The 13828-nt window shown below is 50.1% G+C and overlaps 1 protein-coding gene across 1 annotated transcript in view; it reads left to right on the top strand.

Moving 5' to 3' along the window:
* GFRA2 (GDNF family receptor alpha 2) overlaps positions 1-13828 on the top strand; it is an 80350-nt gene that overhangs the window by 53090 nt on the left and 13432 nt on the right. Inside the window, exons 4-5 of the mRNA XM_077766591.1 lie at positions 11226-11335; positions 12074-12214. Coding sequence (XP_077622717.1) covers positions 11226-11335; positions 12074-12214 — 251 coding nt within the window. The remainder of the gene's footprint in view (positions 1-11225; positions 11336-12073; positions 12215-13828) is intronic.

Below are 13828 nucleotides of genomic sequence, written 5' to 3'. Positions count from 1 at the left end.
ATGTGTGTTAATTCTTGCAGGCCACTGGGGCCTCCTTTAGCAGATGGCTATTACGAGAGGTAGCGAAGATACTTTCCCAGATTCCTAACAACTGCCAGGCAGGATTAGAGGGGGAGGAAGACAGACCCACCATAGGGCATTTTGGGGAGCTGAGCTATCTATCTTGGGGCTGAAGTTAATGCAATGTTGATGCATTTTGCTGTACTGCCAGCTAGAAATCTGCTAGTAATTTTATTTTTCAAAGGGAGCTATTAGGAGAGTTCTTGGCTCTCTTCCTGCTTTGACGAAAGTCTTCTAGGCCTCCATAGAGTAGTCCCCATCCATCTATACATCCACCCACTCACCCGTTTATATACATCCCCCCACCTAACCATCCATCCATCCTTTATCCATTCTTCCCTTCCTCCTCCCATTCAGGGGCTGTTGAGGCCCTATTCGGTGCCAAGTATGACTCTGGGCATTGGAGATTCAAGCATGAACAAGATAGTTTCTGTTCTGAAAGAACTCCTAGTTTAATGGGAAAAACAGATATGAAAAATATAAATTATGATATGGTTGGTGGTCCAAGCTCAGTAATTGGAGTTTGTGAAACATGTTCAGAGTTAGGGCAGGACATTCACAGAAATTGTTCCAGAAGAGCTGGTGCCTAAACTGGGTCTGGAAGGGTGAACTAGTGGAGGTTTAAGGAGGGCATGGTTGGGGGATGGCATTCCTGGCAGAAGGAGCACCGTGGGATAAGGGTCCATGAAACATCATGCTTGGGGAATGTGTGCTCTTTGATATTGCTGCAAGAGTTGGGGCGGGAGAGAGGAGGAGCATGAGAAGAGATGAAATGGTGGATATCAGTGGAATCCAGATTATGGGTGGGAATCAGGGTGGTACATGATGGGCTGAAGGAGCCCTGGGCATCAGTGGGGCTTTGTCATCAGATCAGAATGGACCCTTTATAAAAGCCAAGGCTGGCATGTGGGGCACAGCCCTAGGTGTTATATGGGAATCTTGGTTACCGTCTCAGAAACTACTAGATCTTTTTTTTTAATGGATGAGGATGCTCACAGAGGAGTTAGTACTTGCCCCAGATTGTACCCCTTGTAGTTTGCAGAGCCGGGGTTGGAAGGCGATTTGGCCTGGGATGTTGCTTTTAGCCACGATGTTATTCTACCTCCTCTCTTGGTCTGCAGTTTTGGTTAAGCATCCACCTCTGGATTTTTCTCTGTATGTTATGTTTCAGGAAATGTTATTTGATGTAAGAACCTGTCTGAGTTTCTGTAACAATATACCATGGGTGTGGATGGATTGTGAAGGCCAAGAAGCACATTCTGTGGAGGTTGAAGGGAGGGGAAATGCCGAGGATAATAAAGAAGGGGAGAGATCTGGGTCTTGTGTAGGAGGTTCTCAATGTCAGGAAGGCGAAGAATGAAGGACAGAATGGCTAGAACGGAGAACAGAGGAAATAAGCTAATGGGACTTCAGGTGTCAGTGTCTCAGGACTAATTCCTAGGGTTAGGAAGACCATGTGAGCGGCTGGCCACTGAGGTCTGGGACCTTGCTGCTCCCTGGCTCTGCAGGACCGCCTGCTACTGCCAACTGGTGGGAGGTGGACCTGGGTGGTGGTGGGGAGAGAGAGAGAGGGAAGAAACCTAACCTCATACCACCAGCAAGAACCATATCAGCATTCAGGGAAAGTTGAAAGAAATCTTTCAGCTGGCTGGCTACCTAGCTCAAGGCTAACCACACTCTTAACACAATAATAAGTCAATCCTCACTGAATAATTAAATAGAGAGCCTTCATAAGTATTGACTTAATGTGACAGCAAGTCTATAGTGATTCGGGGTTTGCTTATGTAAACACAATCTCTTGTTCAGCTTACTTAGCAGTTCAATGAAATAGAACAGTCCTTCAATTAAAATCAAATGATGCGTGTGTTTAATTCTTTTCTCTTCTTACTGGGTAATAATAGGTTTGGAACTAGGTGAAGATTGGATTGGGGAAAAATGGAGAAAAGGGTATCTGCCCATCTGCTTGAGTTTTCAGAGGACATGAAAGAGCATATCGAATGGTGGTCTCTAGAAGAAGGATATTGTCTTGGCTCTTTTCTCTGAGCCCTGGGTGGGAGATCCACCCAGACCCTACTGGTCGATCTTCTCCCAAAGCAGGCTCATGTTGGCCACTGTGGTTGGTGTATCTGTCTCTTGATGGTGGCCTAGGTCTAATTGATTGCTTTTGGTCAGTTGGGGGTGCAGTGGCTCCAACCACAGCACTCTATAGGCCATTTCTCATGGCTCACCTGGAAGGGAGATGGAGGGGTGCTGTGGGATCTCAAGGCTGGATGGCAAGGAGGGGCCAAGGAGCAGGGTAGCACCCCACTTATTTCCTTGGGTGATTCCAGAGAGAAATAAACCTCCCTCGTTCTGTGGCTTCAGAATGCTAGGAGAAGGGGACGGAGTGGTGTGCTGGGTAAAGGGATGGAGGGTGAGGGTGTGGGCTGTGTGGTGGAAGGGAAAACCCAATGGCTTCGGAGCTAAGGTTTGAAGCTAAGTCTTCTGGCCTTGTTGCTGAGATAGTAACTGAGTTAATTAACCTCTAAGTCTTCGTTTCCTTATCTGTAAAGCAGAGGTAATAATGCCAACTTCAGAGAATTGTTGTCAGAGTAAAATGTGAGGATGTTAGTGGAAGTACTTTGTGTGACACTGTACAAATGCAGAGGGTGCCTGTTAATAGATCAGAGATGTTATGTCCCTTGGCTTGAAGGGAAAAGACTTGTGCCTTCTAACACCGTGTTCTGTGCTCAGGAGTGGTTAGCGGGGTCTTCTGATCTTAAGAAGAGCACAGCAAGTACTGCCAGGGCATTTGCTACATGCCAGGCACTGTCCAAGCACTTACATACATTTGCTCATTGGACATCTTATTCTGTCCTTGCCATGACCACATAAAGTAAATACTATTGTTATGTCCATTTTCCAGGTGAAGAAATGAAGGCCTGGAGAGATTTAATGACCTACTCAAGGTCACACAGCCAGTGAGTAGCTAAGCCAAGGCTCAAAACCAGTCAGTATGGCGTGATGTTGGAAATTGGATCTTCTGGCTGAGTGTGCTTCTGGCTGGGGTGCAGGGGAGAGGGGTTCTTGTGAATTCAGGACCTCCTGTGCTAGGACAGCACAATTTCTACTTGTGGCAGCCTGCCCTGGGGTTGTGGTCATGTCCAGAAGGGTCTGGTGTGCATTTCCTAGCTCTGAACCAGGTTGTTTCCAGCCAGCAAGCTCCTAAGTATTGGAGCTGCCCCAGAGGGAAGAGCCAGTTTTCTGAGATGGTAGCTTTTTTCTCTCAGCCTCTTTGTCTTGGGACAGAGGGTCAGTTAAATTTGCTGATGTTCCTGGAACTAATAACACTTTCTCTAAATGAAGGCTTAGAAAAATCATTGTTTATAATAACTCAGGATTCCTGAGCCTTGTTCAATTAAACTTGAAGAAATAATTACAATCTTAAAGCAACTTTATTAAAAGAGAGCATAACGAACAGTGTATTCTATTAGCATCTTTTGAAATTTACTTCTGGATCTTGTTAGTTTTTGCGCTTACCATTTTCCCCTGTTTGCAACCAGGGTATGCAAACTCTATTGTCTTCTGATTTTTAATCCCTTCACGTGATTTCATGTTTGAATTTTCATAATTTGGCACAATCTACGTCCTTGTTGTTTTTAATAGCAGCGTTGCTTTCTGTGGCTCATCTGTCTGAGCCATCCCCCTCTAGTTAAACTGGGGAAAGAATCCAAGGCAAAGTCCATTCTCCTTCATGAATTTTATTAGCATCTGTTTTCCACGTTACTCTCACTGAGGTACTCTTGCAATCCTGGCTCTTTCACATAGGCTAGTCAGACCCTTTGCGGGTTTGGTTTTTGATCTGTGTCCTTTTCAGTGTATGCCTCTTTTTGGTTCCTTTGAACTTGGGCAGAGAAGATCATATAAAATCAGAGAGTGAAGCTAAATGTTAGTGAAGAATTTTTCTGTTTTAAGTGACAGAGACCCAACTAGCTTAAGAAAATTAAAAAGGAATTTATTGGCTTCCAATAAAGTTTAGAAAGGGCAGGAGTATATTCCAGGACTCAAATACAAATAGGCCTTTCTCTCTCTGTCTCCTTGTCTCTTGTTTCTGACTTTCTCTGTGGATTAGCTGCATGTTTATTCTTCTTGTGATTGTGAGGCTAGAGCTATGGCCCTGTTTCATCTGGGCTCATGTCTGTGGTGTCTCCTAACCAGAGAGAAAAGAATACTCATCCTTGCCTGCTCCATTTGGAAACCCCCAGGGAAACACTCTGTTTAGCCTAGTTTGTGTTACCTCCTTATCCCTAAACTAGTCTGTGTGGCCAGGGACAGAGTTGTATGGTTGTCCCAGCCCAGATCATGTGTCTAAGTTTGGCCTAGGAGGTAGAGTGCCATGGTTGACAGCCTTTATGAGAGCTACCTGGCTGGAGGAGCTCCCCAGGGGAGCTGCTATTCTGAGCAGGTAGAATAAATGTTCATTGCACACTTGAAGAATAAACAGAAAGGAAAGAAGCCAGGTTGGTACTTGACTTCATGAAACAAGTGGTGGCAGTCTCCTGGAGGAGCAGCAGAGGACGAAGGATCAGGCTGTCCAGAGTGAGCGCTGGAGGTGTCAGAAAGCAGCCATGTGGGTGAAATCCGTTTTCCCCTTTCTCAGTGTCACATAACATTGAACCTACTTAACCAAGCCCTGCACTGCTTGGGGGAACCTCAGAAAGCTGTTCCCGAGGCACTTGGTCTATTAAAGCCATTTTCTCTGCATTTCCATATATTGTCTGTGAGGCCGATCAAGAGTAATTTGCACTTCTTGGGAGTCCCTTTTCCCTTCCATGAAATATTCAAGTGCCCTGTTTGTTTGCATGAGGGCAGTACTGGTGGCTGCCTTTGGAATCATCATCAGCAGTGGTGGATCATGACAGTACAGCCAGAGAAAAGACCCTATCCTTGTTAGCAGGTGCCTGGTCATGGTATTCTGGCTGTAGGGTATGTGTGGCATACCTCTCGGAGCTGCTGTGTTCTTGCTGTGGAATATGCCTACTTTGTGGATTTGTTCAGAACATTCAATGAGGTAACTGCGTCTGGTACATAATAGGACCTCAATAAATATTAGCTCCCTTTTCTCCTTCTCCACTTTTAAGACTATCAATAGAAACCCATTGGTTTCCATGGCAGCAGCATAAAAGGTATAATCTGATAAATGGGAACTTTGGAAAGCTGACAAGAACTTCAAACCAAAAAGCCATGTACTGGCTGCTATTGGAATGCTTTGGGGTTCCATGGAGCATTTCACCTTGTATTATTTTAGGGTAGACAGATTTGAGAAAATATATGTGTTTGGGAAGGCATTTATAGTTTGGATCAAGGGTGGTATTATTGATAACAGGTGCCTGTACTTTCTTTTGGCTGACACCAAAGCATAGAACTGAGAAGTGTGTATCCAAGTGTAAGTGTGTGTCTGTGTGGGGACTAATGTATGTGCATATGTGTCCAAACATGAGCACTCTTTGCCGTGTAAGCAGGAGCCTTCTCAGGCCATGGTGTGAAGCATTATTTTATTCCATGGTGAGGTCATAAAGTGGGATATTTAAAGCCGAGACCAGGGAGTGGGGTTCGAAGGGCCCCCAGAAGCCCAGCTCTGTAGCCTGTGTAGACTGCCATATCCCTAAACTTGAGCCTGCCTCAGAATCACCTGGAGGGCTTGTTAAAGCACAGATTGTTGGGCCCTGCCCCTAGAATTTCACATCTTGTATGTCTGGGGTAGGCCTGGAGAACTTGCTTTTCTAACAAGTTCCCAGTGGATGCCAGTGCTGTTGCTCTGTGAACCACACTTAGAGAACCACTAACCTGAAGGGAGTCCATGCCACTTCTGCAGTCTGGGTGATTTCTGCTTGTATGGCTGATCTTTGCACATCGAACCTTGCCTCTTCTTCCCTCTGTAGGAGCACATCTGCCTAATCAAATAGGGTTGCCAGATCTAACAAATGAAACTTCCGGATTCCCAGTTAAATTTGAATTCCAGATGAACAGTGAACTGTTTAGAATTAGTATTAGTTATGTTTAGTTTAATATTAGTATGTCCCAGATACTGCATGGGATATACTTACACTAAAAAATTCATTGTTTATCTGATACTCAAGTTAAATGGACATCCCATATTTAATCTGGCAACTGTTTAATCAAATTGAGGGTCAAGTGTCTCTCTGTGCCTCTCCTGCTGCTTCCTTGTGATTGAATAGGCTACAGCTGCTAATGAAACCAGCCCAGAGAGGGTTTGTGTTTTTCGGACAGAGCCACCTGCTGCCCCTGAGCTCATTTGGCAGTCTTCACTTGATCTCCCTGGGATGGACTTGGCTTTGTTCACATTGGCTCTTTTGCTGGCTCTCTGTGCCTTTCTTTGTCTGTCTGTCTCTCTTTTTCTCATGCTTTCTTTTATGCCTGCTTTCCTATGGGGGTTCTTAAAGGTGGAAATTTGCAAAGTGATGGGGCTGGGCCAAGGAGAAGTCTTCCTAGCAGTGAGAATGAAATTCAGAGAAGACCTCATGGGGTCTGCAGGGAGGAGCAGCATCAGGCCGGGGGAGGGCGCAGAGAGCCCCAGCTGGCTGGCCACTGTGCACTATGAAAAGGATAACATTTGCCTTGGAGAATGCGCCTCCCAGGGCTGGGCAGAGAGCGCTCATGTGGCTGCTTCACACAGTGGTTGGAGTCCAGTGTGTCGCCAGCTTGAAGGAAATTGACGCCACTTGGTCTTTGTTGCTGACAGAGGGAGCTGGCTGCCGTGGACATCAGCCTGTCTTGAGGGGCAGAGAGAATCTGAGCAATCAAAGGCCTTCTGGAGACTTGGATGCAGCATCCTCCTAACTGCCCCATTTGGCCCTCTCTCTTGCCAAGATCGCTTTGACGCTAAGAATGGAGAGATGGAGGAACAGAAGGCCGAGCTGTGGCCCTTCCCTTCACCTGCCCCTCTGCTGGCTGCTGGGCCTGGGCCTACCTCCTCTCCTCCCCATGCTCTGAATGGAGCCAGAGAGCCTGCTTAAAGGAAGTAGGCTGTGGTGTTAGAGGGCTTTGGCAAAGGAACCTTGCATATGCTTTGGGAGCTGGTGTTCCTCCTTCTGTGTCCGTGGAGTGGCATGGAGAGTGATTGATGGTGGGGTAGGGAAGCCGTCTTTCACCTGGGATCCAAGGGATGACTCTGGAGCCTCGTGGTGAGGGAGAGCACCCGCACTGCCTTGTGTGGGAAACAGACCCACCTTGGCAGGTTGAATGGGTATTTTTCCTTCTCTCCCAGACCCAGGAAAAGCTGTTCTCTGTTTGTACTTGCCAGTGCTTGGCAGGCACAGAGCTGTGGACAAGATGTCTGGATAGAGAAGGAAGATAAGGTGATGTCTCCTCTGGTGCCCCAGCTGTCTCACATAGCCCTGTGTGGGGAGAGAGGCAGGCACGACTCACCCATATGATAACTGGGAACACAGCTCAGAGACATGACAGGCTTGCCCAAGGTCACACAGCCGGCGAGTGATAGAGCATGGTCATGGGACAGATACTCTTTCTTCTCCCAGAAGCTGGATCTGCCCGCCTTGCTCTCACTCAGGGCTCTTTCACCTTCCAGTTTCCGGCATCCTTTTCTTTCATCTCTTCTCCAGGGGCTTTGTCTATCTTTGTGGACAGTCATATTCTCCTTGCTCATGCTTTGCACCTTCTCCAGCCCCACAGGGCCAGGTGACATTTTGAGAGGCTTCGTGGATGGTGGAGCCAGGCAAGATCCTCAAGGTTCCCAGTGTCAGTGAGTGGGGAACTAATTTTGCAGAAGGGAAGTGGGCAGCATGCTCCACAGGAAGGTGAGCTGACCGTGACCTCTCGTCAAGCTCTGGGCCCAGGCCTGGTGGGCACTCTGACCCCATTAGCTGAGATTTCCTTTCTGACATTGCACTGACATGTGTGGCCTTCCCAGCCTTAGTCTGTCAGTCACGTGGCAGGGGCTCAATGCATGTTTGGAGGAAGAATGAAGAAATTGGTGAAGTCTGCTGCTCTAGGAACACAGGTACCAACTGGAGAGACCGAATAGGGCAGTATCAGTGTCTCTATACAATTAAGTACGAAATTGCTTGGTCCAGACCATGCGTGTAGCTGGAATAGAGATGGGAGAAATCTACACAGCAGGGGTGGTCAGCAAGTGTTTTGTGGGGAAGGGCTGCAGGTAGGCCTTGCGGGGGTGCTAGGAGGGACTCAGGCCCTGGTGTGATCACATAGCTTTGGAATGCACTCACATACTTCGGTTAAGAGATGATTTGAATGCCTCTTTGGTAGGGAGGAGATGGCAACTGGTGGCTTCGTTTGTTGTCTAGCAGCTTCCTTGCCCCGCACCCTGCAGGAGCTTGGTTCTGACTTCATGCTGCCCACCTGCAGCCCAGCCCCCCTTAGTGTTGGGGCCTGATGTCCCCTTGGCTCCTTCTGGAGGGAGGCATCTGGCCAAAGCAGACAGTGAAGTCCCTAAAGGGGCTGTGCGAGTCTCCTGTGGCTGCCATAACAAAGCCCCGCAAGCTGGGAGGCTTAAAAGAGAAATGTATTCTCTCACAGTTCTGGAGGCCAGAAGTCCCACATCAGGGTGTCAGCAAGGCTGTGTTCCCCAAAGGCTTGGAGGAGGAATCCGCTCCGTACCTTTGTCTCAGCTGCTGGTATTGCCTGCAGACCTTGGCCTTCCTGACCTTGTAGATGTGTTGCTCAGTCTCTGCCTCCATCTTCCCATGCGTTCTCACTGTGTCTGCGTCCCTTCTCCCCTTCTTATAAGAGTACCAGTCATTAGTTGGAGGGCTCACCATAATCCACTGTCACCTCATCTTGGTCACGTCTGCCAAGAGCTCATTCTGACGTAAGGTCCCATCACGGGTACTGGGAGTCAGGACGCGATTCAGCCCACAGCAGGTGCCTAGAGCTTTTGTTTTGCTTGCCTCCAGGTCTCTACTACATATTAAAGTCTGTGTCTCTGGGAGGCTGAGGTGCAGGCAGAGGCCACCGTACTCACCCTGTCAGTGTCTTCATGCACATGCGGGGTGCGCAGTGGGAGACGCTGCTCTTGCCGGTCAAGATGGAGTCTTACTCTGCAGGGGCTGAAGTCTTGGTTAGAAATGCTGTTTCTCCCTGTTTCGGTGCTTGGTGATGAGGAGATAGGCGGTGTCTTTCTGGGCAGGAAGGAGGGGGAAGACACCTGAAGGCTTCCTGTTTTCAGGGACGCAGAATGTTGGCTCTGGAAGCACCTCCAGGAGCTTTTGCATGGGAGCAGTGAGACCTGCCAGAGAGGGCGTCCACCGTGTTCGTTCTGGGGCGGGGCCCTGGCTCCACTGCTCAAGGACTTTGTGATCTTGGGCAACTTATTTAGCTTCTCTGAGTCTCAGCGTCCTCTGTGAAGTGGGATAGTGACAATGATCGCTGGTCAGATCTCACAGAGTTCAGGGCTCAGTGTTTGTGAGGATTGAAGGATAAATGGATGGATGTGGAAGTATCTTTTCTGAAATCATTTTTATTGTGGTAAGTTATACATTACATAAAATTCACCATTTTTAACCATTTTTGAGTGTAGTTTTCAGTGACATGAAGTACATCCACTGTGTTGTGTAACCATCACTACCTCCATCTCCAGAACTTTTTCATCTTCCTAGACTTGTGAAAATGTCCTTCACTGAGAGCACTTTCCATTTCATTTGATAAATCAGGAAAACCAAGTCCCTGAGAAGGAAGGACTTGGTGAGCCACCCAGTGAATTAGGGGCACAGCTGAAGTGAGAACCCTGGTCATCTGTCCATTCAGTGCTCATCACCTTCTGTCTCCCACACCTCTGTGGGCTGCAGGGTCTGGGGACACATGAGGCATCGTTGGGGTTGAATTCCTCTGCAGAGCATCCTCTCCCCCAAACCCCATCTCCCAGGACAAACCAGAATGTGTCCCATGGTGAAATACACAGAGCCACCTGCTGCGAGGGTGTTCCTGTCAGGCTGTCCTGGTCTCTCTGAGCCTCTGGTCTCTCTCTGCCTACTCCTTTCTCAGACAGGACAGAGTTCCAGTGGAGGACCAGGGGAGTTGAACTTGGGGCAGCCTTTGGGTGACTTTGTGAGGTGCCTTATGGCGTGGAGAGAGTGGGGGCAGGGAGTCAAGGGCTGCGTTCTGGCCCGTCCTGTTGCTACCACAGTCTCCTCGCTGAGCGTGTATTTGTTGAGGCCCTACTGTGTGCCCATCATTGGGAAAATACTGGTGAATGAGATTGTATTCCTCGCTGCTTGGGGCTGCTGTGAGACACAAATGGTACGACACATGAGGACCCCATGGCAAAGGGCACTCACCTGTAGGAAGTGATGGCAGGTGGGGAGGTGAGATGGCCAAGCTGACAGTAGCCAGGGTGCCAGGGCAGGTTAGACTTGGGTGCCCTGGGCTCCATGCGACTTTCCACATCAGGCGCTGGAGACAGACCCTGGCCAGAGAGCATCTGTTTGCCTTTAGGTGGCTCATGATCAAGGAAGGATATACTCACATAGTTATGAAGCAGTATCATGGGTGCCAACAGAGAGGAAGGGGTGATGGCAGGTTATATCACCCAGGGAAGAAAGGGCTGACTCTGCCCTTGTGGGACAGGGGGCCAGTTGGAAGGACTGTATGTGAAGCTTTGCTCTGACTTGGTTTAGAAGAGGCCTGTCAGGAAAGCCTGTCAGAGTCCCTCTGACTCTTTCTTTACCTGCCTGAGGGCTGGCTCCTTTGAGCCTCAACTGGATCCTGGGAGGTAGCTGGGGCAGGGATGATTGTATGCATTTTGCGGATAGGAAGAATGATATGTTGAAGGCCTTGGGCTAGGTCATCCAGGAGTGTGGCCAAGAAGAAAGCAGAGCCCAGCTTTCCTTCCCTGCTCACAGGCATTCGTGGCAAACCCACCCAGGGTTCTCTCGGTGGTCCTCTGACTGGAAGATCCATTCAGAGCCCACCATGCCTAAACCGTGTACCTGGCTCTCCAGGAAGTGCTGCCCTCAAGGAGCAATCAGCCTGATGCCCCCCTCAAGGCCTGGTTCCCCCCATGTTTGTCTCCATCTTCCTAGCTTCCCCCTGCCCTGGGAACCTGCAGGCAGGAGCTGCTCTGCCGCAGAAAAGGCGGGAAGGCAGCCAATCTAAACCGTTGTCTCTGTTGGGTCTTCTCCTGACACCAGGTCCCGGCTGGCAGACTTCCACGCCAATTGTCGTGCCTCCTACCAGACGCTCACCAGCTGCCCTGCCGACAATTACCAGGCGTGTCTGGGCTCCTACGCCGGCATGATTGGTAAGCTGCCCCCGCACACCTGGGCTCATGGTGGCTCCTGGCTGCCCGATCCCTGTGGGCAGGGGTCCTGGCTCAGGGCCAGAGGGTGGACAGCCTGAGCTTGCTCTTCTTTGTGGTGGGAAATCAGAGGAGAAGCCAGCCTTTTATCATGGGGGGAGGAGGGCCCCGGGGCCTTATAAAGCTTTCAAAATGAGAAAGCAACATTTATTGCATGGTTTTGACTTTCTAGGTACCAAGCTGAACAGTTTACACCAACTGTTTTAATTCTCACAACAGTGCTTACTAGGGAGGAGTTGGTATCTCCATTCTAGAGATGGGGAAACTGAGGCTTAGAGAGGTTGAGTCACTTGCACAGGTTCCCCTAGCTAGTAAATGCTGGTGCTGGGATGTAAACCCAGGATGTGAACCTTAGTCTCCCTGGCTCTAGAGCACATGTTCTGCTTGCTGGTGAAGAAGGCAAAGGCCCAGGGAAGCAGGGGGCAGGGTGGTGGCTCCTGGATAATTCCTCTGCTGTCTTGCTCTGTCCTCAGTGTTCATTCCCCTCTGCCCCCTGTGGCCATGGCCACATGGTTGCTGGGATAATAACGGTCTGTCTGTTTGAATGTTTGTGTGTTTGAGGGGGCAGGTGGGAGGGACGGACGGTTCCCCAGCCTCTTCTCTGTTGTGTCTGGGGCCTGGGGCCCAAAGAGAAGGCCTTACCATTCCTGTCTCCTTTGCTTTCCCTTTCTCCCTGCCCAGGGTTTGATATGACACCCAACTACGTGGACTCCAACCCCACTGGCATCGTGGTGTCCCCCTGGTGCAGTTGTCGTGGGAGTGGGAACATGGAGGAGGAGTGTGAGAAGTTCCTGAGGGACTTCACCGAGAACCCATGCCTCCGTAAGTCCGAGCAGGTCCTCCCCAGGCCTCCCAGTCCCAGAGGGGCCCTGGAGGCCTGCCTTTGCCATGCCCTTCTTTCTCCATTGGGATGGCCAGTGATAGTCTATTGGGGCTTCCCCAGCGACCCACAGAGAACTTGGGCTTTGTGCTCTTGGAGACTCATCCTACTGAGTGGTCAGTAGGCCAGCCTGAATTTACCACTGGAGGCCTTGAACCTATGTCAGGCCAAGGTCGAAAGTTTCTGGTCTGTTATCCTGAGGGCTTCAGTCAGGTTCCTTCAGGGACAGCCCTGTGATGAGGATCTCAGCATCTATCACTTGTCCCTTTAAGGATCTGTTTCCCCTTAGAATTGGTGACTGCAAGTCTCAAAACTGCTAATTAAAGGCTAGAGAGAGAGAGGTTAGCCACCAGTTCTGCCTGCCTCGCTCTTTTCAATCTGACACTCTTGCTTCCAACCCACTTGAAAATCTCCTTCTACCTTCCTTCTGTCCTTTCTTCCTTCCATCCGTCAGTCCATCCTTCCTTTCTGTATGGCACTGAGGATTCAGAGAGATGAGCCATGGTGCCTGCCATTGAGCAGCGTGGTGTCTGATGGAGGCACACTGTCGGGGTCACTGCGACCACAGTATGGGGTGAGTGATACTAGGGTGGAGGTCAGTACAGGGCACTCCAGGAGCCCAGACTGGTGCCACCAGTCAGCCTGGAGGAGGAGGCCCTGGAAGCTTCTCAGAAGCTGGCCCCTTGAAGGAGAGTGGGCACCTGTCAGCTGACGAGGCAGGGAGGGCACGCCAGTCTACCCTGGGCAGGGACTGTTTGCAGGAAACGTGGGCTACGCAGTCTTGCTGTAGAGTATGAGAACACCTGGGGTTATCTGGACAGGGAGAGAGAATCCTCCTCACGAAGGGCCTTGCAGTCTTAAAAGTGTTAGGGTCTTATGGGCCTGCAGGTGGTGGAGGTGGGGGTGCAGGTCACTGAAGGGGAGTCAGCAGGTGGCATTGTGGGCAGACCTGCACTGCAGAAGGCCCACTCTCTGGTTCCAGTGTGGAGGGTTGGGGCTGTGCTTCTGACAGGTGGCCCAGCAGGCCTGCTCAGAGCAGGGAGCAGTTGCTCCCGGAGAGGCCAGTGTGACTGAGCCGGAGCAGTGGTGGGCAAGGGACAGGAGAGATGGAGTGTACAGATTTTTAGGTGGTGGGCTCAACTGCCGGCAAGTGGGTGGTCAGAGAAGCATGGTGGGGGGCTTGGGTGGGGAGGGATGACCCCTGCAAGACCGGAAACATGAGCAGAAAGCAGTGATGCAACAGGAGGGAGCGGTGCCTTGTTGGGGCATAGATGTGACGAACTTGAGGTGCATCTGGGACCTGGAGGTGGAGATTTCTGGAGGCACTTGGCTCCAGGGTCACATCTTGGGGACAGTTTGGTCCAAGAAGCCCTATTCCCATTATTTAGTCTTCAGTGCACTGGTGTTGATGGTGTGGGAGTGGGTGAGGCCACCCTGGAGGTGGGCTGAGTCTGGAGCTCTTAGAATGCCAGTGGCAGGGCCTGGAAACATCTGAGGTGACAGAGGAGCCAGGAGAACCTGTGTGGGGGTCAGAGGGAGGGGCAGGAGTGGGGGAT

This window comes from Crocuta crocuta, unplaced genomic scaffold, assembly GCF_008692635.1.
Source record: "Crocuta crocuta isolate KB4526 unplaced genomic scaffold, BGI_CrCroc_1.0 scaffold225, whole genome shotgun sequence".
In the NCBI taxonomy this organism is placed as follows: Eukaryota; Metazoa; Chordata; class Mammalia; order Carnivora; family Hyaenidae; genus Crocuta; species Crocuta crocuta.
The sequence above is the reverse complement of the archived record's forward strand: the minus strand, read 5'-3'. Positions and strand labels throughout refer to the sequence as shown.